This window comes from Trichosurus vulpecula, chromosome 5 (genome assembly GCF_011100635.1).
Source record: "Trichosurus vulpecula isolate mTriVul1 chromosome 5, mTriVul1.pri, whole genome shotgun sequence".
NCBI lineage: Eukaryota > Metazoa > Chordata > Mammalia > Diprotodontia > Phalangeridae > Trichosurus > Trichosurus vulpecula.
The window spans coordinates 56,791,893-56,807,396 of NC_050577.1; the positions used below are offsets into that span (position 1 = coordinate 56,791,893).

At 39.1% G+C, this 15,504-nt stretch overlaps 1 protein-coding gene across 1 annotated transcript in view; it reads right to left on the minus strand.

Moving 5' to 3' along the window:
* Nucleotides 1-4,417: 4,417 nt before the first annotated feature.
* ST8SIA6 (ST8 alpha-N-acetyl-neuraminide alpha-2,8-sialyltransferase 6) overlaps nucleotides 4,418-15,504 on the minus strand; it is a 115,293-nt gene continuing 104,206 nt past the window's right edge. Inside the window, exons 7-8 of the mRNA XM_036761210.1 lie at nucleotides 8,374-8,466; nucleotides 4,418-4,886 (exon numbers count right to left, since the gene is read on the minus strand). Coding sequence (XP_036617105.1) covers nucleotides 4,418-4,886; nucleotides 8,374-8,466 — 562 coding nt within the window. The remainder of the gene's footprint in view (nucleotides 4,887-8,373; nucleotides 8,467-15,504) is intronic.

Genomic DNA, 15,504 nt, shown 5'->3' on the forward strand with positions numbered 1-15,504 from the left:
ACTCTCCTGCTCAAAAACCCTTCACTGACTCCCCTACAGGGCTAGAGGCTAAAAAAATGAACCACTTAAAATGGCATTTAATTAAGGCTCTCCATCTTCTGGCACCTTATTTTTTTCAACCTTATCCCATACTTCTTTCTTTCAAGTACATATCATTCCAGTTGCACTGATCACATCCTGACCTCTCCTCTCTCCACACATTTACCCACATCATTCCCTATGCCTCGCCACATCTGCCCCCGTGAAGCCCCTTTCCTTCTTTCAAGGGTTAGATGAGGTAGATGCTCTGGGCTCTGTGAAGCCTTTTCTGATGCTTGTAGCTAACAGGGCTCCTTCCTCTCCGAATCTTTGCTTCTGCTCTTTTTACCTCTGCTAGGCCCTTGTCATATTCTAACTTCTGGTATAAAGCAATCAAGCAAGCAACAATTGAGTGCTTACTATATGCCAAACACTTAGTTCAAAGACCAAGACAAAACAGTCTTGAGATTATATTCTATTGGAAGAAAAGTAGGTACACACTTACAAGTGGGTGGGTATGCTGGAGAACAGCTGGGAATTTTCCCACTGGCACCTGTACTGCTGCTGCTGCAGGTGAACTCATAGAAGTTCAGTTAAAACTGTTCTGAAGGACCAATTCCTGGCTCAGAAGGTGAGGGGGACTTTGGGAGCTTCCATAGCAGAGGCAGGGCACAGCTGAGGAGGTGTGGGTGGCTATGGTTGTGTTGGAGGCAAGCCTTATGAGAGAAGGCATCATAATGTAGTGGACAGAGTACTGGACTTGGGAGTCAGGGTTCAAGGCCTACGTCTGGCAATTAATAACTAGTGACCCTGGGTAAGCCACTTCACTTCTCTAGCCATTTCCTCATCAGTAAAATGAGGGGCTTACACTCATTGACCATTAAGGTCCCTTCCAGCATGAATCTATGATTGGGAGGGTGGTCTTTCCATTCTCTGATTTACTGTTCCCATATCCCTTGGGGTCAATCCATGGCTCTCACTCTAGAGATCACTGCCCTAGAGAATGGACAGCTCCGCTGGAGCTCTATGTTAGTCTGTTTCACTGCGGGCAGCATATCAGAGCGGGGAGCCTGGTATGAATTGGTCAGACTGCTTAGACAGGCAGCCAAGGGTAAGGGTGTTGTCAGCCTAGGCTAATTAAGCCTGCATCTGAGAGTATGTTCCTGAGGCTCTACTCGTTCCTATTTCCCAGGGAAAACAAAGGCTGCCTAATAGCCAGATTTACCTACTGGCCTCAGGAGCAACACAGCTCAATTATTTAATAGAGAGACATCCAATGCTGACATGGACATCAGAGGTAGCCAGAATGGCTGCAAAGTCAGGGTCTGAAGTCAGTGCTTCTGCATTGATAATTCAAATCCCAGGAAGTTTTTCAAACCTTAGTTAATACTACTTATTCATCTAACCACTATTTAACAACAAGAACATTTCGTTCTACTTGTAATGAAAATGGCGAGCACCTATGAGTATGTGTGAGAATTAATTTTCGTCAGAAAATGAAAACTCATTTTTTATTATCTAGTCTCTTTAGTTTATTAAAATCTGAGAGAATTAGTGTGCCACAAAATTACAACACCAGAGAAAATTATTTTCATGCTCATTTTTTTGGCATGATATACTTGCACATACTTAATCCCCTGACCCCCCAGGGTACTGATAGTACTTGGCCCAAATAATGAAAGATGCCCAAAGAGATTATAAACATTGGACACCAGTCTTGGTTCAATTATATCTGTTCCAAATACTTTCCCAGAAAATGTCACATGGGTGGAATAAATCACTGGTTCATAACATGAAAAAAATTGGAGAATTCACTTATCAAAACACTTTGATCTTCTTGCTTTTACAAAGGCCAATCTCTTTTTCTGGCTTAGCTCTTGGGCTACATTAGCAATTTGTCAAATCTAGTCCCATAATCTGCCTCCAGGTTCTTCAGGAGTGTAATTTTCAGTTAAAGGACCAATGGTGCCCTCAGAATATCGTACTAACAAGAACTAACATCTGTATACTGGGTTTGCTGGGAGAATTTTTCTGTGGTTATAATCTATTAAAACTCCCATTTGTCTAGTGAACACATCAATATGAGTCTTGGTGTTCTTCTTCCTCCTCTTGATCATGCAGATCCCTTTACTGCATTCAAGAGTCAAGCACTACCTTCTATCTACACAAAGGCTTTCCTGGTTCTTCCAAATGCTAGTGCCCTCCCTTCCTAAACTACCTTAGAATTATTCTGTATACAGACATATTTCTGTACTTATATGAGAGGCAGGATGACATAGTAAGAACATAGGGTAATAATCTATAAGGATTGGGAAGACCTGGGTTGATGTCCTGTCTCTGGCATATACTGGTTATGGGATCCACTGTAAGTGACTTAGCCTTTCAGTTGTTCTAGGCAACTCCCTAAAACTCTAAGTTATAGAGAAAACACCAACCTGCATTAGGGGAGGGAGTTTCCTCCTTCATGAATTCCAGTGAAGCCACAGATTTCAGCCTCTATCTTCTATATGCTTATATATGTATATGCTGTCTTCCCAAATAGGACATAAGTTAATTCAGAACAGGGACTATCTCTTTTTTGTCTCTGTATCTCAAGCACCTAGGATGGTGCCTGGCACATAGTAGGAACTTAACAAATACTCATGGATTGATTGGCAAGATTAATGAAAAATAGAGATATTTCATTTAAAAAAATTCAGTTCAGCATCTTAGTCGATGGGTTCCTGATTAATATAGTAACAACAAAAGCAATAAATTCTAATGAAGACCTATTCTGACACCTCATGGTGATGTGGAGGTGACCCTGAATTCTCTAGGGTTATATGAATGGAGCATAAGCTTTCTGAAGTAGGAAATATTTTTAGTGTGGGTTTGGCAGTGGATTGTGTGTAATGTCATCCAAGGAGAGACTCATTAAGAGAAAGCTGTCCACAAGGTGATGAGGTTTTGGGGGCTGAATTAACCACCAAGGTGTTGAGAGAGTTTTATCTGCACGAGAGGGAAGAGTACTCATACTAATGAAATCAAGGATCTTTACATGTATTAATAAACTTCTATATGCATAGCTTTTAAGAATTCACTTTTTGATCAAACAGCTCATTTTGTTCTTATGGGTTGTTTCATGACATGAGACATGCCCTAGGAAGAGCAGGCATGGAAGGTCTGCCCAGACTGATAAGTTCAGACATCCATTCAAGTGTTTGAGTGATGTTCCTATGAGGAAGGTAAGACAAGCATTATTACAACCCTATTTCACAGATGAAGAAATGGGGCATAGAGAGGTCAGTCTGTAAACAACATTTATCAAGGATTTGCTGGAAGAGAAGCTCAAATACAAAATATTCAAGATTTAGCAAAAAATTTCCTAACAATGGAATATCCAAAAGGACAATGAATTGCCTTGTTGATATGTTCTAGTGAGGATTCCTTTTGGGGATGGATTGCACGAAATTGCTGCAGAGGTCCCTTCCAACTCCCTAATTTTGTGATTTAAGTTTTACTGTCCCCCTTGGCTAAAATCCCCCAAGGGGAAGAGAAGAAGAAAACAGGAGACAAAGACCAAAATGATGGAAGGAGCAAGTAGAAAGCCTAAACCAGGGGTGGGGAACCTGTGGCCTCAAGGCCATATGTGGCCCTCTAGGTCCTCATGTGTGGTTCTTTGACTGAATCCAAATTTCACAGAACAAATCCCCTTAATAAAAGGACTTGTTCTGTAAAACTTGGACTCAGTCAAAAGGCCGCACCCAAGGACCTAGAAGGCCACTTGAGGCCTTGGGCTCCCCATCCTTGGCACCATTTGACAATGGGGGCAACCATAAATTAACAAGATTAACTTAAGTGGGCACAAGACCTGACCCCTCCACCATGAGGCACCTTCATCTATCAGTCATGGGGTCTTACCTCAGTGCTCTCCTCTTTGTCAGACAGACAGACAGACATAGAGAATAAGCTCACAACAGGATAGCTAAAGGAGCCCCCAAACACAGGATACTCAATTGCTCTTTGCCTGGAGCAAAATTAAGGTGTGTGAATACAGGGTGAGGAGAGTTTAGAATTTAAAAGATAAACGTTCCTTTTCTCTTGTTATATACTTCCCACTTGTGTGGATGGGTGCTATTTGCTTACCGAGGGAAGAATGGATCTCATGAATACAGAGAATGCTCTCCTTTAAATATTAACTCCATTTCAAGCTCTTTTTATCTTAAATTCAGGGGGCAGCTGGGTGGTGCAGTGGATAGAGCATGGGCTTTGGAGTCAGAAGACCTGAATTCAAATCCAGCCTCACACACTTACTGGGTGTGACTGGGCAAGTCGCTTAATCCCAACTGCCTTAAACAAACAAACAAGCAAACAAGCCCACCAACCCTATCTTAAATTAAGACACTGTGACCTACCTTGTTCAAGCTGCTTCACATTTACTAAATTGTAACTTGAGGACACCTTTCCCATGAAGCTGAAGAATTTCTCTATATTCTATGGGCATTGCATGGAAACCAGGTTTCGGTAATTCATTGTCATAGTAGTGATGGCTGATGGGGGTGTCATTTGTGGTCTTGGAGAAAGGCCAAAATCCATACAACTTCACATTCTCACACAGTTCAATAGCAGCACTTGTGATCATTAAGCCAGAGGACAAACGAAACGCATTCACACCTTTAGTTCTCCAGAACTGGGCCAGGCTTTTCAGATACTTGGGATGAAAAAATATAGCCTTCTGTTTGGCTTTAAAACCACGGAGTGTGTGGTATACTTCAAAAGAGACATCGGTATTTCTTCTAAAAGAAAATGCCGGCAGGATAAGGAATGCCTCTCCATAGGTTGCGATGCTGTTCAGAAACGCTGATTTATTTACGTTTAATTCACCATACCTGACCAAACAAAATGAAACGAAACGTGACCACTAAAACCGGTCATTTTAGTAACACTTTGGACTTTTTTTCTTTGACTCAGACACTGAACATTTATAATAATGAATAACAAATGAGGCATATAATAGACTTAAAGAAAATTAATTAGAGTCCATTGCCTGCTCACTGTCAAAAGCAAGGACGTTCATCTGTCCGTGTCAGAATTCTTAGGGTTTTCATTCTATTTCCTCGCCTGACTTCTCAGACATCCTAGGGAAAAGCACTGTCCACCTCTTCCCCCTCCCAACTCTCTTACTGTTTCCTAGCTGAAGATCCTAAAAGATGATAGGTTAAGGACAGGGGCTGAACCTATAATTTCAGTAGGAGGCACTCCTACACTAGGTGTCAACAGTGGATAGAGCACTGGGTCTAGAATCAGGAAGATCTGAGTGCAAATCCAACCTCAAACACATCTTAGCTGTGTAACCCTAGGCAAGTCACTTTAACTTGTCTGCCTCAGTTTCCTCAGCTGTAAAATGGGGATAATAATAGCACCCACTTCACAGAGTTCTTGTGAGGATCAGGAGAGATAATACTTGTAAAGTACTCAGCACAAAGTAAGCAATCCCTTTTCTGCAATTTATAGTCCTGGAGAGTTGCCTAGAAGGTGGAGAGATTAGGTGATTTGCTCCAGGGACCACAGTCAGTACAGGGCGGAGGTGAGACCTGCCTTCAGGTGGAGGCTGTCTTTGAGGCAGACTCTCTATCCATTGTACCTTCCAGCTACTCTCCATGAGATGATCATACTTACATAATTTCTCAAATTCCAATTCCTTCATGAACGTTTCTTCAATATACCATTCAATAAGTCATTTATCTCACCCCCAACAATCGTGGGTGCTCTCCCCATGGATAGGCGAAAACATCACCTTAACATACCCTAAACTTAAGAAATGTAATCACTGATAGCTTCATCCTTGTAATGGCAAGCAAAGTGGGACTTTTTGCTGTTTTTTCTTTTGGAGTGCTTCTCAGCACTAAAGCAACCAAGTGCCTTTGATTGAGCCTTGCCTTTGGTTGAATCAAGAGTTGGTCGATGACCTGCTTAAGTCACAAGAAAGCCTAAGTCACATGAGTTTGAGTCACGTGGTTGACTCTGACCCTGAAGAAGTGTATATATACTCTGAAATTAACATTTTGCTTTGGGGGCTCACTCATTGGGAGAGTGGTCATGTGATTTGGCCAGATGAGACTCTGAGTACCCGTTAAGGAGCCCCCTGGCTTTGACAATCCAGATGTTGGTGCTTCTCTCTCTGGTAACTTTGTAGGTATTGGTATGGACTTTCTGTTGATTTGTATCATTTGCCCTGTTTATATAATCTCTGCTAGTAACTTCTGTTTGTGTTTTCTCTGAAGTTCAGGGTGCTGACTTTTTCCCCTGAACTAAGTGAATGATATATGTATGCTTAATTAAAGTGAGATTGTAAACCCCTTTAAGTTGCTTTCCTTCAGAAAAGCAGATCAAAGAACCTGTGCTAGCAGCCCTCCTGCATGGTGGTGTTGTTGGTCTTACACCTCCACAGCAGCTGTTAGTAACATTGGTGTTATAATCCCTTTTTCCTCTAGGGTTATACTATTTCTCTAAAAGATCTTGCTATCGAGAGGCTTTGCCTGTACTGATTTTTGCCTGTTTCAGAAATCAAGCTCTCAGAGAACAAATAGCAAAACCTCATTTGTTCCTTTATGTTCTTGTTCAAACAATTAACAAACAAGATTAGAGGATGAGAAGGATCTCCCAGAGGGCAATGAAGATGTGTACAATAGGCACTATAGGGCTGTAAAATATTACAAACCATGGATTATAAATGAGAAACCATGTGTAGGCTGCCACCTAAGAAGCTATTGTCTATAAATAGGAATGGCCAACTAGTGATAGTGAGAGATAACCAATGGAAAGGTTGTAGGCTCCACTGGTATCCTTATGATGTCAAGACAAGCTCATGAGGAAGGTCTTCATTATATTGAGTGGGCGTCTGTGGACAATTTATGGGAAGACAAGAATCACACATACACAATGTGGAGTCACATCTTTGGAAGTAATGCCCATACTGGTGATCCAATTATAGATCAAATTGAGTATTGAATATTGAGAGAATAAAAGAGAGAGTAAAAGTTTATTCTATAGAGCTTACTCTCTCCTTTGAATTTTAGTCAGTCAATCAAGAAAATTTTCTAGTAGTTAAACTCTATAGGGAAAGCATGGAAATTTGTTTTCAAGTACAAACAAATCAAAGAGGGAGTAGGGATTTGTTTTGCTTGATTCTTCCAAGGCTCACTCTCTGGCTGGAAGGTATTAATATGTTTAGCTGTGACAGCATCAGTGTGCAACACAGTCTCCTGATGGTCTAAAATCAGAGTTGGCACCATCTCTAAAGACTCCTAATTGATGAGCAATGAACAGAACTGCCTAGGCACTGGGAGAATTAGCCCGAGTAAGATGCTTGTGTAACTTTTGATGGATGACAGAGGGGAAAGAAAGGAAAAAAAAAGCTTTAAAACATGAACAAAAAATCTTTAGCTTTAATGGTATGATTTCTAAATATTGTGTCCCAGAACTAAACAAGGCTTTCAAATGAAGAGTTTTATGGATAGGAGCAACGTTAAAAGGTTTTATCATTTTTGTCAGCCTGCAGAGCTCCCATTGATGTCTTAATTGGTTTGTTGTATGGTTGAGACAAGACCTGAAAGAAATAAGGTTAAATGACTTGCCCAGGATCATACCATTCACGAATGTCAGTGGTAGGATTTGAATCCATGTTTTTCTGACACCAAATCCAGAACTGTACCATGTTGTCTCTAGAGAAAATGTTTACAAGATGAAAAGTTGCGCTAAAAGTATATATGAAATTGATGACATTATGCTATCATTACCAAAAAGAATGAACTCATTTTCATTTGTATGAGCAACATTTAATCATAGGATCACAAGTTTGAGAGTTGGAAGAGACCTCAGATGTTGCCTGGGCCAACTCCATAATTTTACAGATGAGGAAACTGAGGCCCAGAAAAAAATCAGGGACTTGCCAAATATCACACAAATAGCATGTGGGAGAGGCAGCTTTTGAACTCAGGTCCTTTGACTCCCAAATCAGCTCTCTCTCCCTTGCTGTGTGCTGCCTCCAGCCTATAAAGTCAGAATAAAAATAAAACCTTTATGAAAAAACAACCAATGAACCACATCAAAAAAATCCTACTTATGTTTGTCCATATTCATAAAGGGCCACTGGGGCATTCTTGCCATCATCAATCAGCCCCAAGTAAACTCTGGCCAAAAACTGATGTAACAGACTGTGAAAAAATGTTCTTGAAAAAATTATATGTCATGGGGGCTTTGGTTTTCCTTTTTTAATTAGGGGATGGTGGTGAGAGGGAGAGAAAATAAATGCTTATAAAAATGATAAAATATTTAAATTAAAAAAAAGGAAAAAAATTATGTAATGGTACTTACTTCCGTCCAATGATGCTGGGATTAACAGTGACCAGATTGGTTTTATTGCCAACATCTCTGCTAATATTTCCCGTGATTGGGGGGAGATTACATCTGAAATTTAGGGGAAAAATTATTTTTAAAACATTATAAAATAGGAAATCGATGATATCTTTACTTTTTCACAAAAGAGTACCTCTCCCTTCTGGGGTCCCATCAAACTTCACTTCAATTAGAAACTCTTTAAAGAGTAATTTTTCATTCGACTACAGAGTGACTTACAAAAGCTTTGGATTCTAGTGACTTGTATTTATATCAAAGTGTAAAGTGTAAGGGATGAGCAAAATTGAAAGACATAAGCATAAAGGGAGAAAAATGGGAACAGATAAAAAGAATGGGAATAACAATCACATGTTGACTATTTTTTGAAAGATTCCAAACACTTTTGGGGGGAAATGTCTCTTCCTGGAAGTACAGTGGCCACTCACAGTCTGACTCCCCTGCTGGTCATCATGGAAGCTTTGATCCATTCCATCTCTGACCTGGGCTGGTTGACCTCCTCTTAAGCAGCCTAATGACCTTGACCCATTTCCAGGGCCTCGCCATATTGGTGCCAGACTCATTGAGGACAATGAAATTGACTTTAGCCTTGCTTAGAACTCCTGAATTCAAACAATCCACCAGCCTCCAGTAAAAGGGACTATAGGTGTGGACTAACATGGCCTGTGGCTCTGAACACTTTAATCAGCAATCTCACTTGCTTTCATCAGACTCTTTTGCTTTTGTTTTCTTAGATGTGACTTTTTCCCCCTCCAAAAATCAATTCTAAGTCATAATGAACAGACATACTGGTGCTCTCATTCACATTTCAGTGTGAGCATAGACAGACCTACTCATTTTGTTACATTTAGTGAATTGTTCAAGAAGTGAAAAGGAAATGAGGCCGGTTGTTGGTTGAGAATGTGAAAGAATAGAGGGTCTGAATGTTCTTTTTGTACCCCTAAGGTACTAAATGAATCAGAAATACATTGGATAGATCCTCTATGGAGGCCATATGGGAAAACAAGAACAAGATTTGCACAATGGATGCATGAATTGTGGCCTCCATCAAATGGACACTTTGGATACCACAGAACCACCAAAATTAAAAAAAATTTAAACTTCCAGTTAATTTTATCTTTCCTACTGTCCATCTCATGTTTTAAGTTGGGTAAAGAACATTTAGCACCATTTATTGACTTTCAAGTATAACATATCTTGAAACCTTCACTTAATGAATACAGAAAGCAACTTAGAAGCCTTGGGAAACATTTGAGTTTTACATCTTTAACTGTACTATGTTTGAGACTATTATATCACCACCTTCCCATATTTATGAAATTGTAATACAAATTGGAACCAACCCTAACTTGCATTTTTCTTATAGCAAAATATGATGCCTTCCACCTGGAGTACTAGACTTGGAGTCAGGAACTTCTGGGTCATAGTTTAGATGTGTGACCCTAAGCAAATCATTCAATATTTCTGAGCTCCAATTTTCCCAACTGTACAAATAGAAATCATAATAATACCTAACTTCAAGGCTTGGCTTTGGTGTCACCTCCTACCTGAAGCCTTTTCTGATTCCCCTGGTTTTTACTGCTCTCCACTTCCCAGTCACTTTGTATTTATGTATCTGAGTAGATAGATAGATAGACAGCAGATATTTCCACGGAAGAATGTAGACTCTTTGATAGTTGGGACTACTTCATTTCTGTTTCTTAGCATAATACTAGGTACATAGTAGGTGCTTAATAAATGTCCACTGAACTCAATTGTAAAAGATATGGATTATAAAAATCATCAGCCTTTAAGACTTTGTTGTGCACAGCAATCGGTGCAGGAGGGGTGGACTGCTAGCAGCATTATCCAACCACATCTGTGACTCACTGCTCTCCATTTGTGATTTCAGCAGCTGGCCAGCACTTGGCAGGTCTGCCTGACAGCAGTATTTCTGGCAACCGTCAAAATGCCACGGCAATAAAATGGAACACCTTAGGGAAAGGGAAGTTTTACTAATGTATGGCAGCGACAGTAATGGATCTGGCTGGCATACCTCTCGAGGAAAATCGACTGTTCACTGCTGGTCCAAATTCTTGTAGAAAGATGAAGACAAGACCTATTTCCAACATGGTATCATGCCAGGATGTTCCAGAAAATCCCTGCTCTAATGATTCATCATGACATACAGGTGACCTTGGATTCTCGAAAGGCCTTTCATTCAGAGTGCAAGCTCTGGCTGGTCCTACAAAGCTGGGGAAGTTTAAAGTATGGACCTAGCAAAAGGAAGTATGTTTTGTTCAAACATCAGCCTGGATGAGTACAGAGAAACTTATTTCCAGGAGACTTGTTTGGTCAAAATTACGAAGGAAATTGATAAAAAAAAAATTTTTAAATTGATAAAAACACAAAACACTCAGTTCTGCTTTTGCTATAACAGTGGTAAAGTCACTGAAAGGGTAGCAGAGTGTACTAAGAACCACCAACTTCTTGGACTATCTACATGTATTAATTTAACTATTGGCAGCCTTACTGTGCAAGTTTGTACAAGGATAAACAAGTTGATATGCCACTCGGAGGAAGTGGTTGATATTCACTTTGGCATGCTTGCAATAAATGAATCCAGGAGACATAAATCCATTTCAGCTAGATGAAAGGAAGGCTCATAGGTTCTCTTAGGAGAGGCAAAGAAATGATTAATTTATGGAATTAGTTTCACCTTGGACCTAAAGACAAAAAAATAGCATTTCATCGGAGATTTAGTCATCTTGCCTTATACAAAGATGATATGCAAAAGCAATCTGGCTACCACAAACAATCCCAGGATGGTAGCTTATGCTCCAAAAGCTGTTGTAGAGGAGGAAGGAAAGGAAATCCATTAAAGACTATGGAAGATTATCTAAATAGAGGCAATATATACTCTGATACTTGGTGACTTCAAGGCAAAGGTGGGCACAGAAGATGATGACAAAAAATATACTAAAATAGCATGAGATAAAGAGAACTGTGGCTTTCAAACTACTCAGAAACTTCACTCCTGTAAAATGCGAAGATTATCTTTAAGAAGAAATGAACAAGGCAGTGGACACAGTAAGCAAGAAACATAAAAATATGGTTGAGTCATTCATTAGTTACAACAAATGCCCAAACCAACATTAAACTAGAAGACTAAAGAGAAGACACTGTAAGCAATTACAGTAATTCCAACCAAATCTATTTTTAAAAAACTGTTAACTCTTAAAAGTGATAGATGAACAAAAGCCATTGATTTTATCACTATTTCTTAAAGAAGTTTAAGTGGTGCAAAATAATTGCTCCACAACAAGGAGGCCAAATAAGCCCAGTAAATATCTTAGCCAGCAAATACCTGATTTCTTTGAGAAACAGAGAGACACGGCAGTCAGGGGGGCACACTGGTTCAAAATACAAATACATCTGTAAAAGATGGAAAAGTATGAGTGATGTTGCTTCAAAAAATGGTGAGAATTAGTTGAGGAAAAAATGAGCCTGCAGAGTTTTTGGTCTGAGACCCAGCCAGGCCAAATTACCTTTAGAACATTGGTATATTAATCTCTAGGGAGGCCACAAAGAGAGAGGAAATGGAATAGATTTGCTGACATTTCCATGACAATCTATTTTTATCAGTGATGACAGTGGAACCACCACACAGTGTCTGGAATATAGTAGGCACTTCATAAATATTTGGTGATTTGACTTGGATACCATCACCTCAGTGCCAATATCTTTAGTGAGGAAGTATCAATGGCACTTAAGAAGATGAAGTCGGGAAGACAGTCTGGACTAGATCAAATGCATAGAAAAGAAATCTATACTGCAAGGATCAGCTTTGAAGAAATGTGAGGAAAAATTTTTAAGATACATAAATAATGGGGATATTCCAAAAAAATAAAAAAATTATAGACAGTACTTTTAACAAAAGACAATTATAAAGACATCAGTAACTATTGGCACAGCTATCTACTTTCTCAGCTTTCTAAAATATTTGCAAGAATGGTCTATGAATGAATTAAGAATATCTTTGATGAAAATACTAGAAGAGAATAAACAGCCTTTGGCAGATGACTTTGTCTATAGGTTACATCTTCATAGTAATAGGATTGGTTAAGGAGTATCAAGTACACAAACTGTGACAATGTCTATTTGCTTTTGAATACAAGAATAGTTGACTCAGTAAAGCAAAATACAGCAAAAAGCACTCTTCTCACACAAGGGTTCATCCACACATATGATAGACAACACACAAAAATCCATGACAGATTCAACCATGTAAATTACTTCGGACAACAAGTTGCTGAGTATTAGGAACAAGTGACAAGTAAAGTAAGGAGTCACATGCTCACCAACTTGTTCTTCAATCTTGCACAAAGTCCAAATATGAAGAATTCCTCATTAATGAGTTTTCCAAATGCTAATATTCATAGGTGATAGATGAACAAAAGCCATTGATTTTATCACTATTTCTTAAAGTTCAAGTTAACTGTGAACAGTGCCTTACACGTTGTAGGCATTTAATAAGTGCCTGTTTAATTCAAGTTAATTGAATCCTAGAACACTGTAGGAAATACTCACTGAGACATCTGGGCTCTAAAAAGAGACCAGTTTATTAATTCACATTAGAAAAACAAAGTGGGAAAACAACGCATATAACCCAGATTATCACAAAATGTGAACAGATAGCTCATCTTGGACAGGTACTAGAGATAAACAATAATGCAGGTATTTAATTGAATGGAAGGATGAGACTGGACTGGATCCCATTTGGAAAATGATGTAAGACTTTCAATGACTGCAATTTGCTTGCCAACTTTTAAACACCGGTTTTCTCCCAGTCATGGAATAAGGCTATACATAGCTGAATACCATTTCCAGGAAGATTCAAAGGGCAGTGGATACTTGGTGGGTATAATTAGATCGCTGCATATTACAAATGATAACTTGAACTCAAGCAATAGTGGGAAGAAGACCAGCCTTGGCATCACAAAGACCTGGGTTCAAGTCCTGCCCATGACACACACTAACTGTATGGTCATGGATATATTCCTTCATCTTTCAGTGCCACTCTCTGGGACTCCAAGTTAGAGACAAATTGCTGATCTGCCTCAGTAAAGGGACTTTCCATAGGTAGGAACAAAAAAAGTCAGGAAGAAATTTGTGTGACTGGCTGGAAAAGGAGGTAGCTTGGTCATGTTGAGAGGGCAAGGGATAACAAGATGCTGTACTAAGGGGCTGCAATGGTTTTCCCAAATATCTAAAGAATCGCAGAGTGGCTTTCAGTATTGGGTAAATCCTTTATGAAGGCTATTCAGAAAGACAGAAAAAGTTAAACAAGATTAGCAGGCATGGATGGGGTATGACCTACACAATAACAAGATCACAGATCTACTGAATTACTTAAATAACAGTATCCCTGAGGTAACAGCAAGTAGGTTGATAAGAAAAAGAATAACATTCAGTGACTCTGATGGGCAACTAAAGGGCAGAGTTCACCATAACCTTAGCATCCATCTAACTAGTCCAACTTACTTATGTGATAGATGAGGAAACAGACTTGGAGAGGCTAAATGATTTGCCAAAGATCACTGGCCCTAAAGAGATTGGTTGGTAGTGTTGAATTACTTGTTCCCTAAACACCTACAATTTGAAGTAAAAAAAAAAGGAAAATAATTTTCAGACTGCTCTATACATTTATCCTGGGCCAAACTAGACCTTATATCTCTAAAAGCTCTGAACTTAAGAGATCTTTCAAAAGAAAAAAAGCTAACACAATTCCAGCAGCCCTCATTCTAGCTCTCATTATCACTCCATGGAGCTGTCCAGGGCTCAGAGCCATTGCTAACTTCAAAGGGAGCAGTGTGTATGTTCAGATTGATTTCAGAGGCAGCCTAAGTGGATTAAAGAAACTGACTCCTTTAGCTTTGATTTGTTTTTAAAAATTAAGAAATGATCATTACCTTTATACGAAAATGTCTTTATTTCCAAGGTTTAGTGTGAAATGAAATGAAAATTTAAAAAGAAATTTTCCTCAATTATGTCATGGGAATTATCAAAAAGTCTTCTGTAAGAGTAACTATTTTTCTTTATTATAGCTTTCTTTCATATGAAATATTTTGGGTTACTGGGGCAAAGCTGTGACCACTCCAACTGGAAGCTTGAGGTAGAGTCCTTGATTCATGTTGGAGCAGTGTCAAATTCTTTTAGACTTTCAGTTTCATTGATGTGTTTTGTTTTCGCATTGTGTTCACTTACAGGTTATTCCTCCTTAGTAAGAAGTCTCTTAGAACAAAGTAAAACAGTTAAAAAACAACAACTAAGAATAAAGTAAGCTCAACTGAAAGTTCATATAACACAGGTTCAAGTTCAAAGCCAGTTTTTGATGGAATGACCTGATAGTTTAAAAAAACTAACTAATAAAATACTGACCTCAACTGAAAGTTCATGCAACACAGGATCAAGTTCAAAGCCAGTTTTTGATGGAGTGACCTGACTAGGAAAGCAGGGAAATGAGAATAAGTTTACTGATCAGGGACATGCAGAAACTGTCACCAGAAAATACTAGTTGGAGTTCAAGGAATTGAGAGGTTAACAACATATGGCAGTGAGATGTGGAGCTGGCAATGGCCATTCATAGGGAATTAATCACTTGAATAACTGCCACCTGCAGGTTGTCCTTGTGCCTGGTAACTGCTTGTCATAGCTTATATTTCTATAAATTCCAATTAGATGCTATGGGAGCAGGACCTGGACACCTTCTACCACTAGTATTGTGCCATAGTCAGACCACATCTAGAGTACTATGTTCGATTTTGCCCATCGAATTTTATAAAGGAAACTGACAAACTAGACTGTGTCAAGAAGAAGGTGGACAGTCTGATAATAGGAAAGGAGACCAAGACCCATTGGTATTGGTTGCAAAAACTAGGGATGTTCAAGCCTGGAGAAAACTTAGAGGGGATGTGAGAGTAGGCTTCAAGAATTTTAAGAGCTATCAAGTGGAAAATATCTACCTATCAGTCTATCATTTGTTATCCATTCATCCATCAATCAATCTATCTATCAGTGTATCATTTGTCATCCACCTATCTATCTATCTAT